Below are 14,681 nucleotides of genomic sequence, written 5' to 3' on the forward strand. Positions count from 1 at the left end.
GAAATCTACATTATAGGTATTATATAGGTATACAGAGATGACCCCTCTTCTAGGGAAAACAACATGTACTTAACAAGTTTCTAGTGAAACAAAGCTCACATTTGATTACTTCAAATACCAAAATTATTTTTTAACAGAGAAATACCCCTAAATAAAATAGTATGCTCTCTGTAGCTTGGTGGGAAGGAGGACTTCAAAAAACTATAAACCAACATCTCATAGTCAGAAAGGAGGCTTTTGTTATTGAACTGACCTTGAACAGGCACCGCGATGATCTGACTACCTCACTTGCATTTGTAGAAATGGACACTTTCATCTCTTTGGTGACAGAATCTTACGTGAACTGAGCTCATGTATGTAAACATGACACGGCAAACGAGGCAAATCTTATGTGCTTTTTAAAAATACAAGCCTAAAACTAGTGAAAGTCTGTTGATCCTCTCAACCCTTAAATAATCAGTTATTCCCCGTCTCAAATCTGTACTAAATCTGGTATGTGCTTCTTTCTCAAGAAAGCCAAACAGCTTTCAAAGATATGTTGTAGGGAAAAGTTTGGTTTCAGCATCTATACCATTAAACAGAATAGGCAGAACTCAAAATAACCGTAATGTTATTTCTGATATATGGTGCTAAGGTAACTTAGAGAGTATTTTCAGTCACAGGGTTATACAAAAGAAGTTCATCGTCTTAGCTGACAAAAAAAGAAAGAAAATTATAACCACTGGTTCTAGTAATTAACATTTGTAAAGCTGCATTCTAATTATAAATATCGTGAAAGTAATACTTCTTTAAACAAAGTTACCACAATTCTAATGAGCGCATTTTCTTGGAACACCTTACTTCATTATTCATTCTCATACTGTTATAGTCAGGACTCCCATCTGTCAAAATAATTTCTCAGTTATCCAAGATGGTTGGGGAATGGTACTACTCTTCAGCAAATTCTTCTTGTAGATCAGAGGTTGACAAACATTTTCTTTCTATAAAGGGGCAGCTAGTAAATATTTAGGCTCTGTGGGCCACACAGTCTCTGTCATGACCACTCAACTCCACTGTGGCAGCTCCAAAGCATCACAGACCATATATAAATAGGACTGTGCTTCTCCAAAATATTTATAGACACAGGAACTTGAATTTCCCATAATTTTCAATGTCATGAAAGAGTATTCTTCTGGGTTTTTTACCCAGTCTTTTAATAATGTAAATATCTAGCTGACTAGCCATTCAAACCACACAGCCGGACTGATTTGCCCCAGGACACAGTTTGCTAACTCCTGCTGCAGATGCAGATTTAAAATATCTTTTAATCAATTTAGTAGTAATCCTAATAGAACATTCTTCCCTTAGAGAGTGAACCACGGTCCTCCCTTCATCGGGAATACAGCGATTAGTCAAAACTTATTCCTGGGCCCCACCTTGGTCTACCGTGACAAGATTAATACCTATGTAAATCCATCCTTTTCACCCTCCCTTGCTGAAAGACCTCTGAACTGTCCAGTACTGGGTGGCTTGCTCTAGACTCCCAAGTAAAGGCTAGCCTAAGTCAGTTGTTCTCAATCTCTGGTGCATTGGGATCTCTTAGCAGGCTTTTAAAAACACAAATTGCTAAACACTTGGTCGCAGGCAGGTCTAACCTACCCGATTCAGTACGTTCGGAATGAGGTCAAAGAATCTGAATGTCTAGCAAGTTCCCAGGTGATGCTGATATTAGTGTCTGGAGAGCTCACCTAGAGATGGGTGCCCTGGGCTAAGCCAATCTGAGTATTTCCATTATTCCTAGTTGCCCGATTACTGGTTTAGGCACAAGCTCTGGAAACAATTCTAGCCAATAAAAACTAAGGGGTATCTTCTGATGGGCACGTGAGCACATTTCTCCTCATTTTTAAAGTGATCAGAAAAGGCCCAATTATATGCTGTCTACAACATATGCACTCTAAATATAACCACACAGGTTAAAAGTTAAAGGATATAAATGTAAAAGACTACCCACAACAAAAAGCCCAGGTCCAGAAGGCTTCACTCCTAAATTCTACCAAATATTATAAAGAAAGGAATTGAAGACCAATATCTCTCATGAACACAGAAGCAAAAATCTGAATATGTTAGCAAATTGAGTCCAACCGTATGTAAAAGGGATGCTTTATCAGTACCACGTGGGGTTTATCCCAGGAATGAAAATTGGCTTAACATTCAAATATCAGTGTAGCTTATCACAGAAAAGGCATGTAATAATCTCAACAAAGAAAAAAGCATAGGACATCCATCCATTAAACACTCTCAGCAAATTAAAAAGGAAACACCCTTAATCTGATTAAAGGCATTTACAAAAACAGTGTCTTTACAGTGAAAGACTAAACACTTTTCCCCTAACATCAAGAACGATATAAAGACTAGAGATTCTAGCTAGTACAATCATGCAATAAATAAAAACATTTAGACTGGAAGTCATAAATCTATCTTTATTCACAGATGACATGATCATCTACCTACAAAAAAGATACCAAAACTAAGAAGGGAGTTTAGTAACACGATTGTAGCATACCAGATCAACATACAAAAGTTAACTGCATTTCTATACTAGCAACAATCAGCATTTTTGAAATTTCACTTTCCATTTACAATAGTATAAAAAAAAAATAAGATACCTAAGGATAAATCTGACAAAGTATGTCAAGCCCTCTACACTGAAAAGTACAAAACATTCTGAAAAAAATTAAAGAAGATATAAATAAAAATACAGACCAAGTTCATGGATTAGAAGGCAGAATATTGTTAAGATGTAAATTACCCCTAAATTTATCTATTTAACAAAATCCCCAAATTTCAGTAAGCTTCTTAAAGAAATGTAAAAGCTGATTCTAAAATTCATATGGAAATGCAAAGATCCTAGAAGAGTCAAAACAACCTTTAAAAAACAATGAAGTTCAAGAGCTACCACTGACCGAGACACATTACAAAGCTACAACAGTGAAGACAATTTAGTATGACGTAAAGATATACAGATCAATGGGGAAACAAAATGGCCAGAACTATACACATATGGAAAACTGATTCTTGACAAAGTATAAAGACAATTCAATGAAGAAAAGATGGTCTTCTGAACAAATCGTGCTGAAACAAATGGATATCTATCTGCAAAAAGCAAATTTTTTTATTCTTTTTAGAGACAGAACACCCAAACAGGGGGAGAAGAGCAGAGGCAGAGAGGGACAGAGGGAAAGAATCTTAAGCGGTCTCCATGCTCAGGGCAGAGTCCAATGGTGGGCTTGAGCCCCCAACCCTGGGATCAAGACCTGAGCCTAATTCAAGAGCTGGACACTCAACTGACTGAGCCGCCCAGGCACCCCGCAGAAAGTACTTTGACCCAGCCTTCACACAAGAGCCAAAGTTAACTCAAGACATGTTCACAAAAATGGAAAACCTGGAACTATAAAACTTTTAAAGAGAAACCATGGGCAAAGTTTTTGTAAACCTGAGTTGGTAAATATTTCTTAGATACAATTTCTTATATGGAAAGTATGATCCATAAAAGAAAAAAAATTTTTTATCAATTAGGCTTCACTAAAATTAAAATTAAACCTTTGCTCTCTGAAAGAGAAGGAATAAAAGATAACCTACAGATTGGGTAAAAATATTTGCATATCACATATCTGGTTTAAAAACTTGTATGTAGAATATACATAAAAACTCTGCAAACTTAATAATGAGCAACTCAATTTTTAAAAATGGACAAAAGATTTGAACATTTTGCCAAACAAAATCTATGAATGGCAAACAGCATTATAGGAAATACGCTCATCATTTGTCCTTAGGGAAATGCCAAGCAGAACCACTACGAGGTACTACTACCCATCTATTAGAACGGTTAAAACTAAAACGACTGGCCATGGCAAGTATCCGTGATAATAAGGTGCAATGGCAACTCTCATACAGTGCTGGTGGAAATGTGAAACAGCATAAGCCCTATGGGAAAGACTGGCAGCTTCGTAAAAAGTTAACATACACCTACTCTGTTCCAGCCTCTCAACAGCAAGTACTTAGTCAAAAGATATGAATGCATGTGTCCACACAAAGACTTATTTGGAATAGCCAAAACTTGAAAAGAGCCCAAGTGTTCATTTAAAGATGAATGGATAAACAAACCATTGTTACATCCATACAGTCTAACAGCTCTCACAATAAAAAGGAATAAACTATTGATTCATGTAACAACACAGAAGAATTTCAAAATAATTATCTTGATTGTAAAAAGCCAGACCAAAAACCAACAAAAAACAGTACATACTATATAGTTTTGTATATATGCAAGTATAGAAAATGCAACTAATCTAAACTGACCAAAAGCAGACCAGTGGTTGCCTTGATGGGAGGTAGGCAGGAGGAGAGAGGGCATACAAAGGGCCACAAAGAAACCTGGAGCATTAAGATATGCCCACTCTTCTTAATTGTGGTGATGGTTTTATTGGTGTGTACATATGTCAAAATCTATCAAATAATATATTTTAATATAGGCAGCTTATACTTCACTACTGTCTCAATAAAGCTAAAAAATTCACAAGACAGGAACCTACTGTTTTCTGTCCCTCAATGTCCTTGAGACTTGAGTAGCCATCTCAAGGTGAATCAGATGAATTCAGGTGAAACAAGCAGGTGCCACAGCCCTGACAGAAATGAACCACTAAATTAGTCAACTGTGGAAATTATCTTTAAACTTCTTTAAGTTAGTAAGTTATCCTCACTGTTTAACGCACAAATTCAGGTCACCGCCTGAGTCTCTGCTTTTTCTCAAATCCTCTCAGCTGCCACAGGAAGCTACTGTCTGAAGCACTGCTCTGCCCATTACCTCTAGCATCACAAGAACTGCTCTTATCTTCTATAAGAAAGCTTCCACCAACCAGGTTGCCTCAGTTGGACATTTGAGGTCATTTTTTGTGGATTTTCTTACTTATAAGGGAACTCTTTAAGAAGATTTCCTTAATCCCTTAGGCCTATGCAATATAGTTCTTTAATTTGACCACACAGCCTTGTAGCATATTCAAAAGCATTGCTCACTCCCAACAGGCTCAGTCCCACCACCTCTTTGCCATCACAACTTAAGACCAGAGCCAACTTAAGATCTGGACAGGCTGACCCAGAAGTTCTGACTTCAGGCACATCAATTTAGCAGAACGAAGGATGAAGTACTTTACTGAGCCAGAGACATGAAATGAAAGACTACATGCTGACTGGTTAAAACCCTAGCCCCATTCTCCCTTTACATTCCTAGAATTGACTGAATTACTTCTATCTCTCAGCAGTATAGAAGCATTGTGTCTGGAGAAACAGATGAACCCAAGAGAAGACCTAGAAATGCTGAATGAAACGTGAACTGACTACCCATCCAATCACTTATGAAGAGCTCTACCCATGCTGAACTTCAGATCAATTTCAGTAACTGTCTCCTTTGGGTATAAACAGATAATCAATGACACCAGATACCTAGACTATTCCTTTTAAATAGAAGGCTGAGACTAAAAGTAGAGAAAAAAAGAACTGAGAAATCAATGCATGGAACTGATGAAAAATCTAAAACAACTAAAATTGGTATCATCTGAGAGAAAACATTGCTTTCACAAAAAAAAAAAAAAAAAAAGGAAGGAAGGAAGGAAGGAAGGAAGAGTTTCTTCATTCTTGGAAAATGAAACTATTTTAGCAGAAACAGAAAATTCAATAAGTGAGTTTGAAAGATCAAGAAGTCTTCCAGATGCAAAACAAAGACAGATTTACTTTCAATGAAAGAAGACAGATTAAAAAATTAAATGATTGTACAGGTGGGCCTGCACCTTATTTTACAGGTTCTAAAACACACACACACACACACACACACACACACACACACAGGGGAAAAGTTATTTTTTTTTTAAAAAGGCAGAAAAAATTCTGAGAATTGAAGGCAGGCCACTGGTCTCTAAAGTGAAAACACCTACAAAGTCCAGTACAACAAATAGAAAGGCCTCTATCAAGGTACAACATGACATTTTAGGAAACTAGGGATAAAGAAAGCTAAAGAAATCAAGAAGGATTAGGTATCCAAATCACAGTACACTTCAATATATAAAACACAATAAAAATTAGAAAATAGAATAATGCCTTCAAACATAAGGAAAAGTAACTGACTTAGACTTTTATATCGAGCCCAACTATGAATCTTTATGAGAAAAAAGACATTTTTATTTTTTTATTCATTTTGAGAGAGTCAGAGACAATGAGAGTTGGGTAGGAGCAGAGAGGGAGAGAGAGAGAATCCCAGGCAGGTTCCATACTGCCAGCACAGAGCCCAATGTGGAGCTTGAACCCATGAACTATGAGATCATGACCTGAGCCAAATTCAAAAGCCAGACGCTTAACTGAGCCACCCAGGCACCCTGATAAAGACATTTTGAAATATACAAGATTTCACAGTGTACTTCTCATAAATGTGCCCTTTCTCATAAAGCTATTAGAAGCTGTGTCCCACCTACCAGAATAAATGAAATATGAAGACAAAGAATTTTAAAAATGGGGGATCCTACAAAGGCAAGAAACCTAAAGAATTCCCATAGAAACAGCACTGTGCCTGCAGCCTAAGAAGCAAACAGTAAAGACTAGAGCAATGGGCTTAAAAGTTCCAGAAGGAATGGCATAAATTTTTTAAAACAGATATGAGACTCAAATGGGGGTGCCTGGGTGGCTCAGTTGGTTGAGCATCCCACTCTTGGTTTCAGTTCAAGTCATGATCCTAGGATCGTGGGATCAAGCCCACTGAGTGTGGAGCCTACTTAAGATTCTTTCTCTCCCTCTGCTCCTCTCCCCCACTTGCACACACACTTCCTCAAAAAGAGGGGGGGGGGGGGAAGAGAGAAACTGTCAGATATATATGACCTAATCAAGGAATATATGGCTTTTATAGAGTATTTGAAAAAATTAGTAATAGGGATTAAAGAAATTGAAGGGGAAAAAGAGAATCCATTACTAACTCTTGGAGCAACAGAGGGATTAGAGGAAAATAAATGTAACACACAATTCACAGGGCTCAGCTAAGAACAGTTATAATACAGGCGTTACATAGGATTTAATCCAAAGATCCCATTAGGAGTAGGGAAAGCAGATATGATGGTTTGGGGGTGAAGAGAAGAGAGCTTAGTCTTCATCTTCCAAAACAAGTCTACAAATGTCTAAGACAGTATGGAGGACTGTTTAGAAATAAAAAGTGAAACACAGAGCCAGACGAGTATCAAGTGATGCCTCTGTGGAAGACTCAGAGGTAGGAACAATAGAGGGCTGCTGCTTTCTATAAAAAGCCTTGCCGTATTTGTTGCATTACCTTAATAAAACTTTAGAAGCATTGTGCAAATGGATGATATGAAGACAGGTGATCATTTTCAGGAGCACCTGGGTGGCTGAGTCGGTTAAGCTTCTGGCTTGATTTCAGCTCAGGTCATGATCTCGCGGTTCATGAGTTCAACCTCCGCATAGCATCGGGCTCTGCACTGACAGTGCAAAGCCTGCTTGGGATTCTCTCTTTCCCCCTCTCTGCCCCTCCCCCACTCACACTGTCTCTCCCCCCCCCCCTTCTTCCCTCCCTCCCTCCCTCTCTCTCTCACAAACTTAACAAAAACAAAAAATAAGTGATCATTTTCAGTCAGTCTCCAAACAACCTACCCAGGATAGCTCTGAGCCTACTATTTCTATGGCTAGGCGTAGAGCTGGATGTAAATAAAGAAAAAAGGCAGATGGAGATCACAAAACTCCAGACTCCTTGAGTACAACATAACTCCAAAATTAGATAAGCAAGGTAAAACTTGTATTTCTCCTACATGGTTCCAATCTTCCTAAAAGTCATAAAAATCACCTTATTTGTCATCACAGTATCCTAATTTGCCATCATTAATACAGCATACCTCCTGCCTTCCAAACTGCTCTTTCAAATTCTATAGCTTCATGGATGAAACTATATTACAATCTGGCAAGAATATAAGAAAAACCTTCATCTAAAACTTGAGAATTCTTCAAATATTAGAAAAGCTATCTTTAAAATGTCACACTCTTAAGTTTCTTTAACCTTGCTTCAATAACTTCCAAAAGCACATGACTAGAAATGGTTAGTTTTCTCACAGAATCTCTTCTTTTCCACACATTTCATTCTTGATGGCCTCACTTAATACAAGTGCTAACATGGGGAGGGACAGGAATAACCAAAATAATAATCCGAAGGTTTCAAAGGAAGTATTACAACGACCCAGAAATCTCACTCTCAAGTAGACATTTGGTTCTAAAGTCATCCTTCTGATAACACAAAAACAAATGACACAGCAAAATATATACATAGATTTTAGGAACCTGTCACTGAGAAGTAATATGTGGCAGTTTTCAGACATGTAATTTAAGAGCCTTCAATCATCGCAAGTTCTATTTTAAGAAAAGCTAAAACATTAGCACTGATAAGCACAATCAATCAATCTTTAGTCGAATTAAAGTGTTTGATACACCAGCACCTGCTAGGGTCAAAATGGTCAGCCACTGCAAAGCAAACTTCCCGCCACTAAGCTATTAAAAGGACACATGAAATCCAAATTTCAGTTATGGAATTGTCCTATAAGACTCTCCCCCCCAACCTTCCACAGTTCAATTTAAATTTTTATTTCTATGTCTCACTGCAGTGTTTCAAAGACCTCAGCACATGCTTCAGTCAACTCCATTTGCTTCTAGAAAACACTCAGGTTTTCAATTAGCATTGTCAGAAAGTGAAGCACCCTCTGGTCTTTTCGCTGAAAATCAATTATGGAAAAAACAGTTTAGGTGGTCTAATTTAGCTGTGCCATATGCATAGTACAAGGTGTTCAGCAGCTCTGATAAAGAATTGGCAATGATTTAGCCAGCTGTCCAGGGTCTTGGGTGTTACACATGAAAGATGAATATCTCATTCATTAAATTTTCCTTAGTTTGTACATATCACCATTTCCCCCTTGTATAATTATGAACTTTTCTCCTGTCCTTTCCAATTGGGCAAGTTCAAAATCTCTGCCACATCCTTTTTACGTAAGTCTCAATATTCTTCTAATTGCCACTTCACTAAAATAAAGGCCCTGTAGGACTGTATTTTATGTTAGCTGGCATATTTTTATTTGGCATTTTCTGAATATAGACCTGTCTTCCTGATTGAGGTGTGCAAGACCTGACTTTCCCCAGTGCTGCCCTATCTTCAGAGAGCTGTGCTTCTCCACCTACTTTCCCCAAGACTGTCTTGCTTTCAAATGGTGTAAAACTGAATTTTCCTGACTGTGATCATATCGCACAAATACAATTACTACTTCAAGCCAAGGCACACACATGTAAAACTGAAGTTTAATCAAGACAAATTTGTGTTATAAGACACGATGCATTCTGACTTTATATTCTGCTCTTCATTTTTTAAAAAAGAAATGCTGGTCAATCCACTAAACTGACTTTATAACACACTAATGGGTCATAACCAAGCTAGGGGAAAATATCAGTGGTGTGAACGCTTCAGAATCTGTGTAAACAATCTGAAATGTGGTCTTAACCTTTCAGTAACTAATTGGTGGAGCCTTTGGAAATCATTCCACCTTGGAGCTTCAGTTCCTCAATCACGAAACAGGGGAGCTGAAATGGGTCATGGAAAGGTCTAGTACACAGTTAACTTACTGCTCCCCTTACCACTTCATACCAATCTGATTTCTCCTCCTTATACCCTGGTGCCTCTCAGCCTGGCGACACTGGGACAGTGATCCTGAAACCATCCTTCTTACAGGCTGGCATATCATGCAGTCACACGGTCCAGGTATGTATCAACACTTCAATCCTTGGACCTTCGTATTTGCTCCTGACACTCACAGATTCCCCCTTTACTTTCTCACCTACGGTCTTCTGGAAAGTGAAGGCTGTCAAATTAGCAGGAAGATCACTGAAGATTCCGTAGAGCAGGATGAGAAGTTTACTATGGGATCAAAACAACTGGATGGATTAAAGAATTAAGGTTCTGGAACCAAAATCTAGTTTTCTGAGACACTTATTTCTAACAGCCCTTGCTAAGATTAAAGCAAAATCAAACAATTCACATTCAACTGGGATGAATATTTGAAGACATGAGACCATTATTTTCTTTCAAAGCTTTTCATCAAAATGAAAAGCAGAACACACCATCCTTCTCACAAAGTTTTGTTTTTTGTTTTTTGTAAACAGAAGATGCTTATAGATTAAATAATTGTTTGGGGAAAAGATCTAAGAGACCTGATTGATCGTTCATTAACTAATCAACCATCATCAAGCAAATACTGATTCTATGAGTCACTGTTTTCCTTCTACACATAACTCTTGAGCCAAGAGTTGTCCAGGTTAATAAAATGTGAACAGTTATAGTCCAAAGTTTTATTAGAATAAAATGGACCTATAGGAAAGAACTTCTTAAAATATTCAAGAATTAATCTAAGTTTGTGAATTTCTTTCCTGAAGATAAGACATCTTAGTGGGAAATACTATTCTAAATAATCAAATATCAATTTTGTTTAGCCCCCAAGGATGAAATCATGATAAAAATGCATGAAAAATTATAAGCAATATGTTAACAGTAAGCCGATCCTTACTACTGTTACTTTAACAATGATGCGATTGTCACAGGGAGACAAAGATGTCCAAGATATGTTCAGTGAAAGGTAAGTAAAAAAATTGATGTGTATATATTTGCATATTGATTGGTATAATCATGTTTTGATCTTGAAGGATCTACAGAATGTTAACAGAGGTAAACTCAATCATGGCAGTGAACTGAACAAGAGGGGAGACTCCTGTGACTTGACACTCACTTTTGTGTTGGGTTGTGTTGTTTTGTGTGTTTTTTTTTTTATAGTGAAAATGTAAAACTATTTTTAGATATTTTAAAAATATTCAGTTACTTCTTATCCACTACAGTTGTTTCTTAACAGGGGAAATAAAAATACGTTGCTTCCCTGCAAACATCTAGGGAATCCAATGAAAAGCACCCTATCTGTGACACTACAGGACAGGTACTTAAACAGTTTGCAGTGATGAAGGAAAACCAGAGCTTTGCAAGCATTTACAAGCGGGTTAAACTCTGAAAATCAGACCCTGTTTATTTGTTTATCAACAGGCCAAAATACTGCAATACAAAAATACCTTAGTGTACAAAACGCCATGAAAGGTTTCTGTAAATCAGGCGACCTTAAAATTTTTTAAGTTACATCCCACCTGAGAGTAACAATCCCTCTGTTTTTCCACATGAGATTCTAATCCTAGATTTGTTTTGAGAAAGATACTCCATAAAACAGTATGCCACTTGTCTGGAGAAACATTTGTAAAGCGTCAAGGCACTGATTTACGTAGTCACCTAACTACTCCATGAGTGAAATCAGTAGAACCTGCTATGATTTACATTCACTGGGAACCATCTGAAGGGCTAACAGTAATCCTACTAAGGAGGTCATTGTTTTTCAAAGTCATTTCAATACTATTTTGAAGAACAGAAAACTACAAAAGGAAAGCCCACATACCAAAATTCTAGCAATAGTTAGACAACAGTAAGTATATCACAACACATTTTAAAATGCTAATATTTTTAACGCATAGGATCAAAAACACAAGCAAGCTCTCCTTTACTATTTAAGTACGTTATCTCTAGGAAAGGCCAAGTAGGGACTAAATCAACATAAAATAATCTGAAAGTGGCCTAAGGGCTTATAGTTATCATAGAACCTAAGAACAACCAGCATGAGAGCATCTTCTAGTACCATATTCAGGTTGAAACTGAGTTTACAACACAGCCTGGGCTTCACAAAAATAAAGGTGTAACTTCTAAAGAATGGCTTAACTCTCCCCAAAGTGGTAAGCGGTTTTGATTTTTACAACTTGAGCTACCAGCACAGCTGCGGACAAGTAGGAAGGAGGAGGAGAGGAGGAGGAGTTTGCTTTGGACGAGTATTGAGGAGGAGGGGGAGGGGGAGTTTGCTTTGCTGTAGCTCCGTACATTTTGATTCTCCCAATCAAATCAATTGGTTACTAAACTTTTGCAGTCTGAGTTCTCAGAGTCTAAAGGAGCACTACAGTTCTCAATGGGAAACCAGGAAGGCTCTCCATTTCTCATTCCCGCTGTGTGTTCATGCAACAGGAACAGAGTGAGGAAAATCCAGCTGACCCAAAACAGGAAGGGTCCTAAGTAAAACGACCCTAGATAAAAGGACTACAACCATTCCATGCCACATAGCTCTGCAGAGGTGAATGCTGTTGGTTTTCCCTGCAGGGACTAAGTTCTACCTCATCTGGGGCTTCTGCTCATCTTACCATATCCCACTACCTCTAGTGAGGGAGGAAAGCATATGAGCCAACTAAAAGAAATCAGTCATGAAAGGACTTACTCCACGAGTAAGCAGCATGAAAAGGGAACTAGACCTCCCCAAAGTGAGTCACGGTTGGAACACAGAAAGGGCGAACCAGATTTCAAATGAAAAGATGCTACCAGCCACAAGTTTTCTGATAACCAACTTACGGCTTCTAAAAAAATTTTTAAAAAGTTTCTCTAATCTCACTTTTATTCAATCAACAGTTTGAGTTAAAAAAAAAATTAAAGACAGATCCTTGGTTTCTAAGTAACAGTGTTTTCAAGCTGCTCACTCCATTCCCAGAAAAGCCCTCATTTTTTGACATCACTACTGATAGGAAAGCCGGTGGTGGCAGCACATTTCAAAAACCAAGTCAGTCTTTGAAATGAGAAGCTATCAATGAAAATGCAGCAAAAGAGGACATGCGACTGCACAAGTCAAACTGCAAGAACGAATCTCTAAGGAGAGATCCATCACCAGGCGGCTCGGGATGCCACGGAAAGGGACGATACGCAAAGCCTGTCCAGCGTTCGCTGGGGAGAAAAGACAGGGAACGGTCGCAAACTGAGGCCAAACCCTGCCCATCCCCCGTTACTCCCAAAAATGGGAGAAAAACGCAGGACTGGGTAGCAAAAAGATGGCATAGATTTTTCAGTTAATGCGAAAAAGGAGCTTGGGACCGAATACTCAGCAGAAAGCAGAATACAGCGAGATGAAGGGGACCAATCCATCCCCAGCTGGGTCAGCCTGAGCTATGAGAAACAGGTTTCCGCCCTCATGAAAAGCCTCAGCTCGTCGCCGAGTTGGGCACCTGCCAGGCCACCACGTCCGGGGGCAATGGCGAGGTCCCCCTCTTCCTCCCAGCCCACGCCCTCCCCGCCGTCCCGGGGCCTCGGAGGCCAGGGTTCCGGGGGAGGGAGCGGAGCTCGGCAATACCAGGTGTAGTCGTCCTCGTCCCGCCAAGCGGCCACGCTCTCCAGGTCCAGCGGCTCCACCTCGTCCAGCAGCGTCGGGGGCGGCGAGGGAGGCGAGGGCGGCGCGGTGGCTCCCCCCGGCGGCGTCCCCGCGCCCCCCGGCTCCGGCCCGCCACCGCCCGCGCCGAAGAAGCCCGCCGCCGGCTTGAAGTAGACGAAGGGTGCCTCCGGGGGCTGCGCCAGGCTGCAGAGCAGGGAGGGCGCCGGGCTGGGCAGGCAGTAGGTCCCCGGGAACGCGGGGCTGGAGCCGCCGCTGCCGCCGCCGCCGCCCCCGGCGCCCAACGCCAGCCCCAGCCCCAGGCCCCCCGAGGCGGCGACGGCCGGGGGACTCCGCGGTCCCAACGGGCTGCAGGCCCCGGCGGGGGGCGGCGCGGCGGGCGGCGGTGGCGGCAGCAGCAGCAGGTGCGGGGCGGCGGCCGCGCTGGCCGCCCGGCTCCGCAGCTGCTCGTTCTGCTTCTCCAGCTTACGCACTAGCTCCTGCAGCTTCTTCACCTCCAGCTCCGCGTTCACCACCGGCCCGGAGCCGGCTCCGGAGCCGCCCCCTGCCGAGGCGCATTTCACCTGCTCCGCCATCATCGTGGGCCCCGAGGGCGCCGCGGCCGCCGGGGGGTGCGCGCCGCCGCGCCTGCTCCTCGGGCCGCGGGGAGGCTACGGCTCCTTCCCTGCCGCCCGGGCCCGGGGCGCCGACCACGCTGGGGCAGAGGCCGAGTCGGGTGTTAGCATCAGCACCGAGCCCCAGCCTCCGGCCGAGGGAGCCGCCGCCAAGCAGCTCTGCACATGCTCAGAGCGTCCCTCCGGTCCCCTGGGCGCAGCGGCGGCTCCGGGTTTTAGCCGCGGCCCGGGGGCGGGGCGGGGCGCGAACGCCGGGTGGGCGGGGCCGGTGGGGTGGAAGAGGAGCTCCCTCGGGCCCCGTTAGCGGCCTGGGCAGGGGTCCTGGGGTCCTGAGGCCCCGCTCCCGCCACCTAACCCCACGGTGCTTGATTGGACCTGGCCTGAACTTTCCCGTCACAGGCACTTCCTCCCGCAGCTGCAGAGAGTGCGAACTGCGCGGATCTCTGAACCAGGGGCGGGGTTCCAAAAAAGCCGCTGCAGGTGCCTGCCCTAGAGGGGTGCACATTGTGCCAGATGGTTTGCTACCGTCCAAGAGCTCTTGTGCAGAAGGAACTTAGCCACTAGCCACTGGTTTATGAAACCTATAGAGAACCAGAGGGCCAGGGAACTATAAGGGCCGAAAAGTGAAAACGTGGAACATAAAGACTTTGATACGATGCTATTAATCCATTAATTGGTAATACAGAAACAAAATGGTGGGAGAGAGGCGGAGAAGAAAGAAGAA

General features: G+C 41.6%; 1 protein-coding gene across 3 annotated transcripts in view; it reads right to left on the reverse strand.

The window, feature by feature from the left end:
* The window catches only part of SLAIN1 (SLAIN motif family member 1), a 61,775-nt gene extending 47,621 nt beyond the window's left edge, over window positions 1-14,154 (reverse strand). The window contains exon 1 of one of the 3 annotated variants that reach the window (XM_019444119.2): window positions 13,308-14,154. In XM_019444119.2, coding sequence (XP_019299664.2) covers window positions 13,308-13,921 — 614 coding nt within the window. In that variant the 5' untranslated portion in view covers window positions 13,922-14,154. Of the gene's footprint in view, window positions 1-7,342; window positions 7,486-13,307 lie in introns of those variants that run through there. The other 2 variants (XM_019444120.2, XM_019444121.2) reach the window with 2 other exon arrangements.
* Window positions 14,155-14,681: the final 527 nt, after the last annotated feature.

Source organism: Panthera pardus, unplaced genomic scaffold, assembly GCF_024362965.1.
Source record: "Panthera pardus isolate Hobbes unplaced genomic scaffold, ASM2436296v1 HiC_scaffold_1, whole genome shotgun sequence".
In the NCBI taxonomy this organism is placed as follows: Eukaryota; Metazoa; Chordata; class Mammalia; order Carnivora; family Felidae; genus Panthera; species Panthera pardus.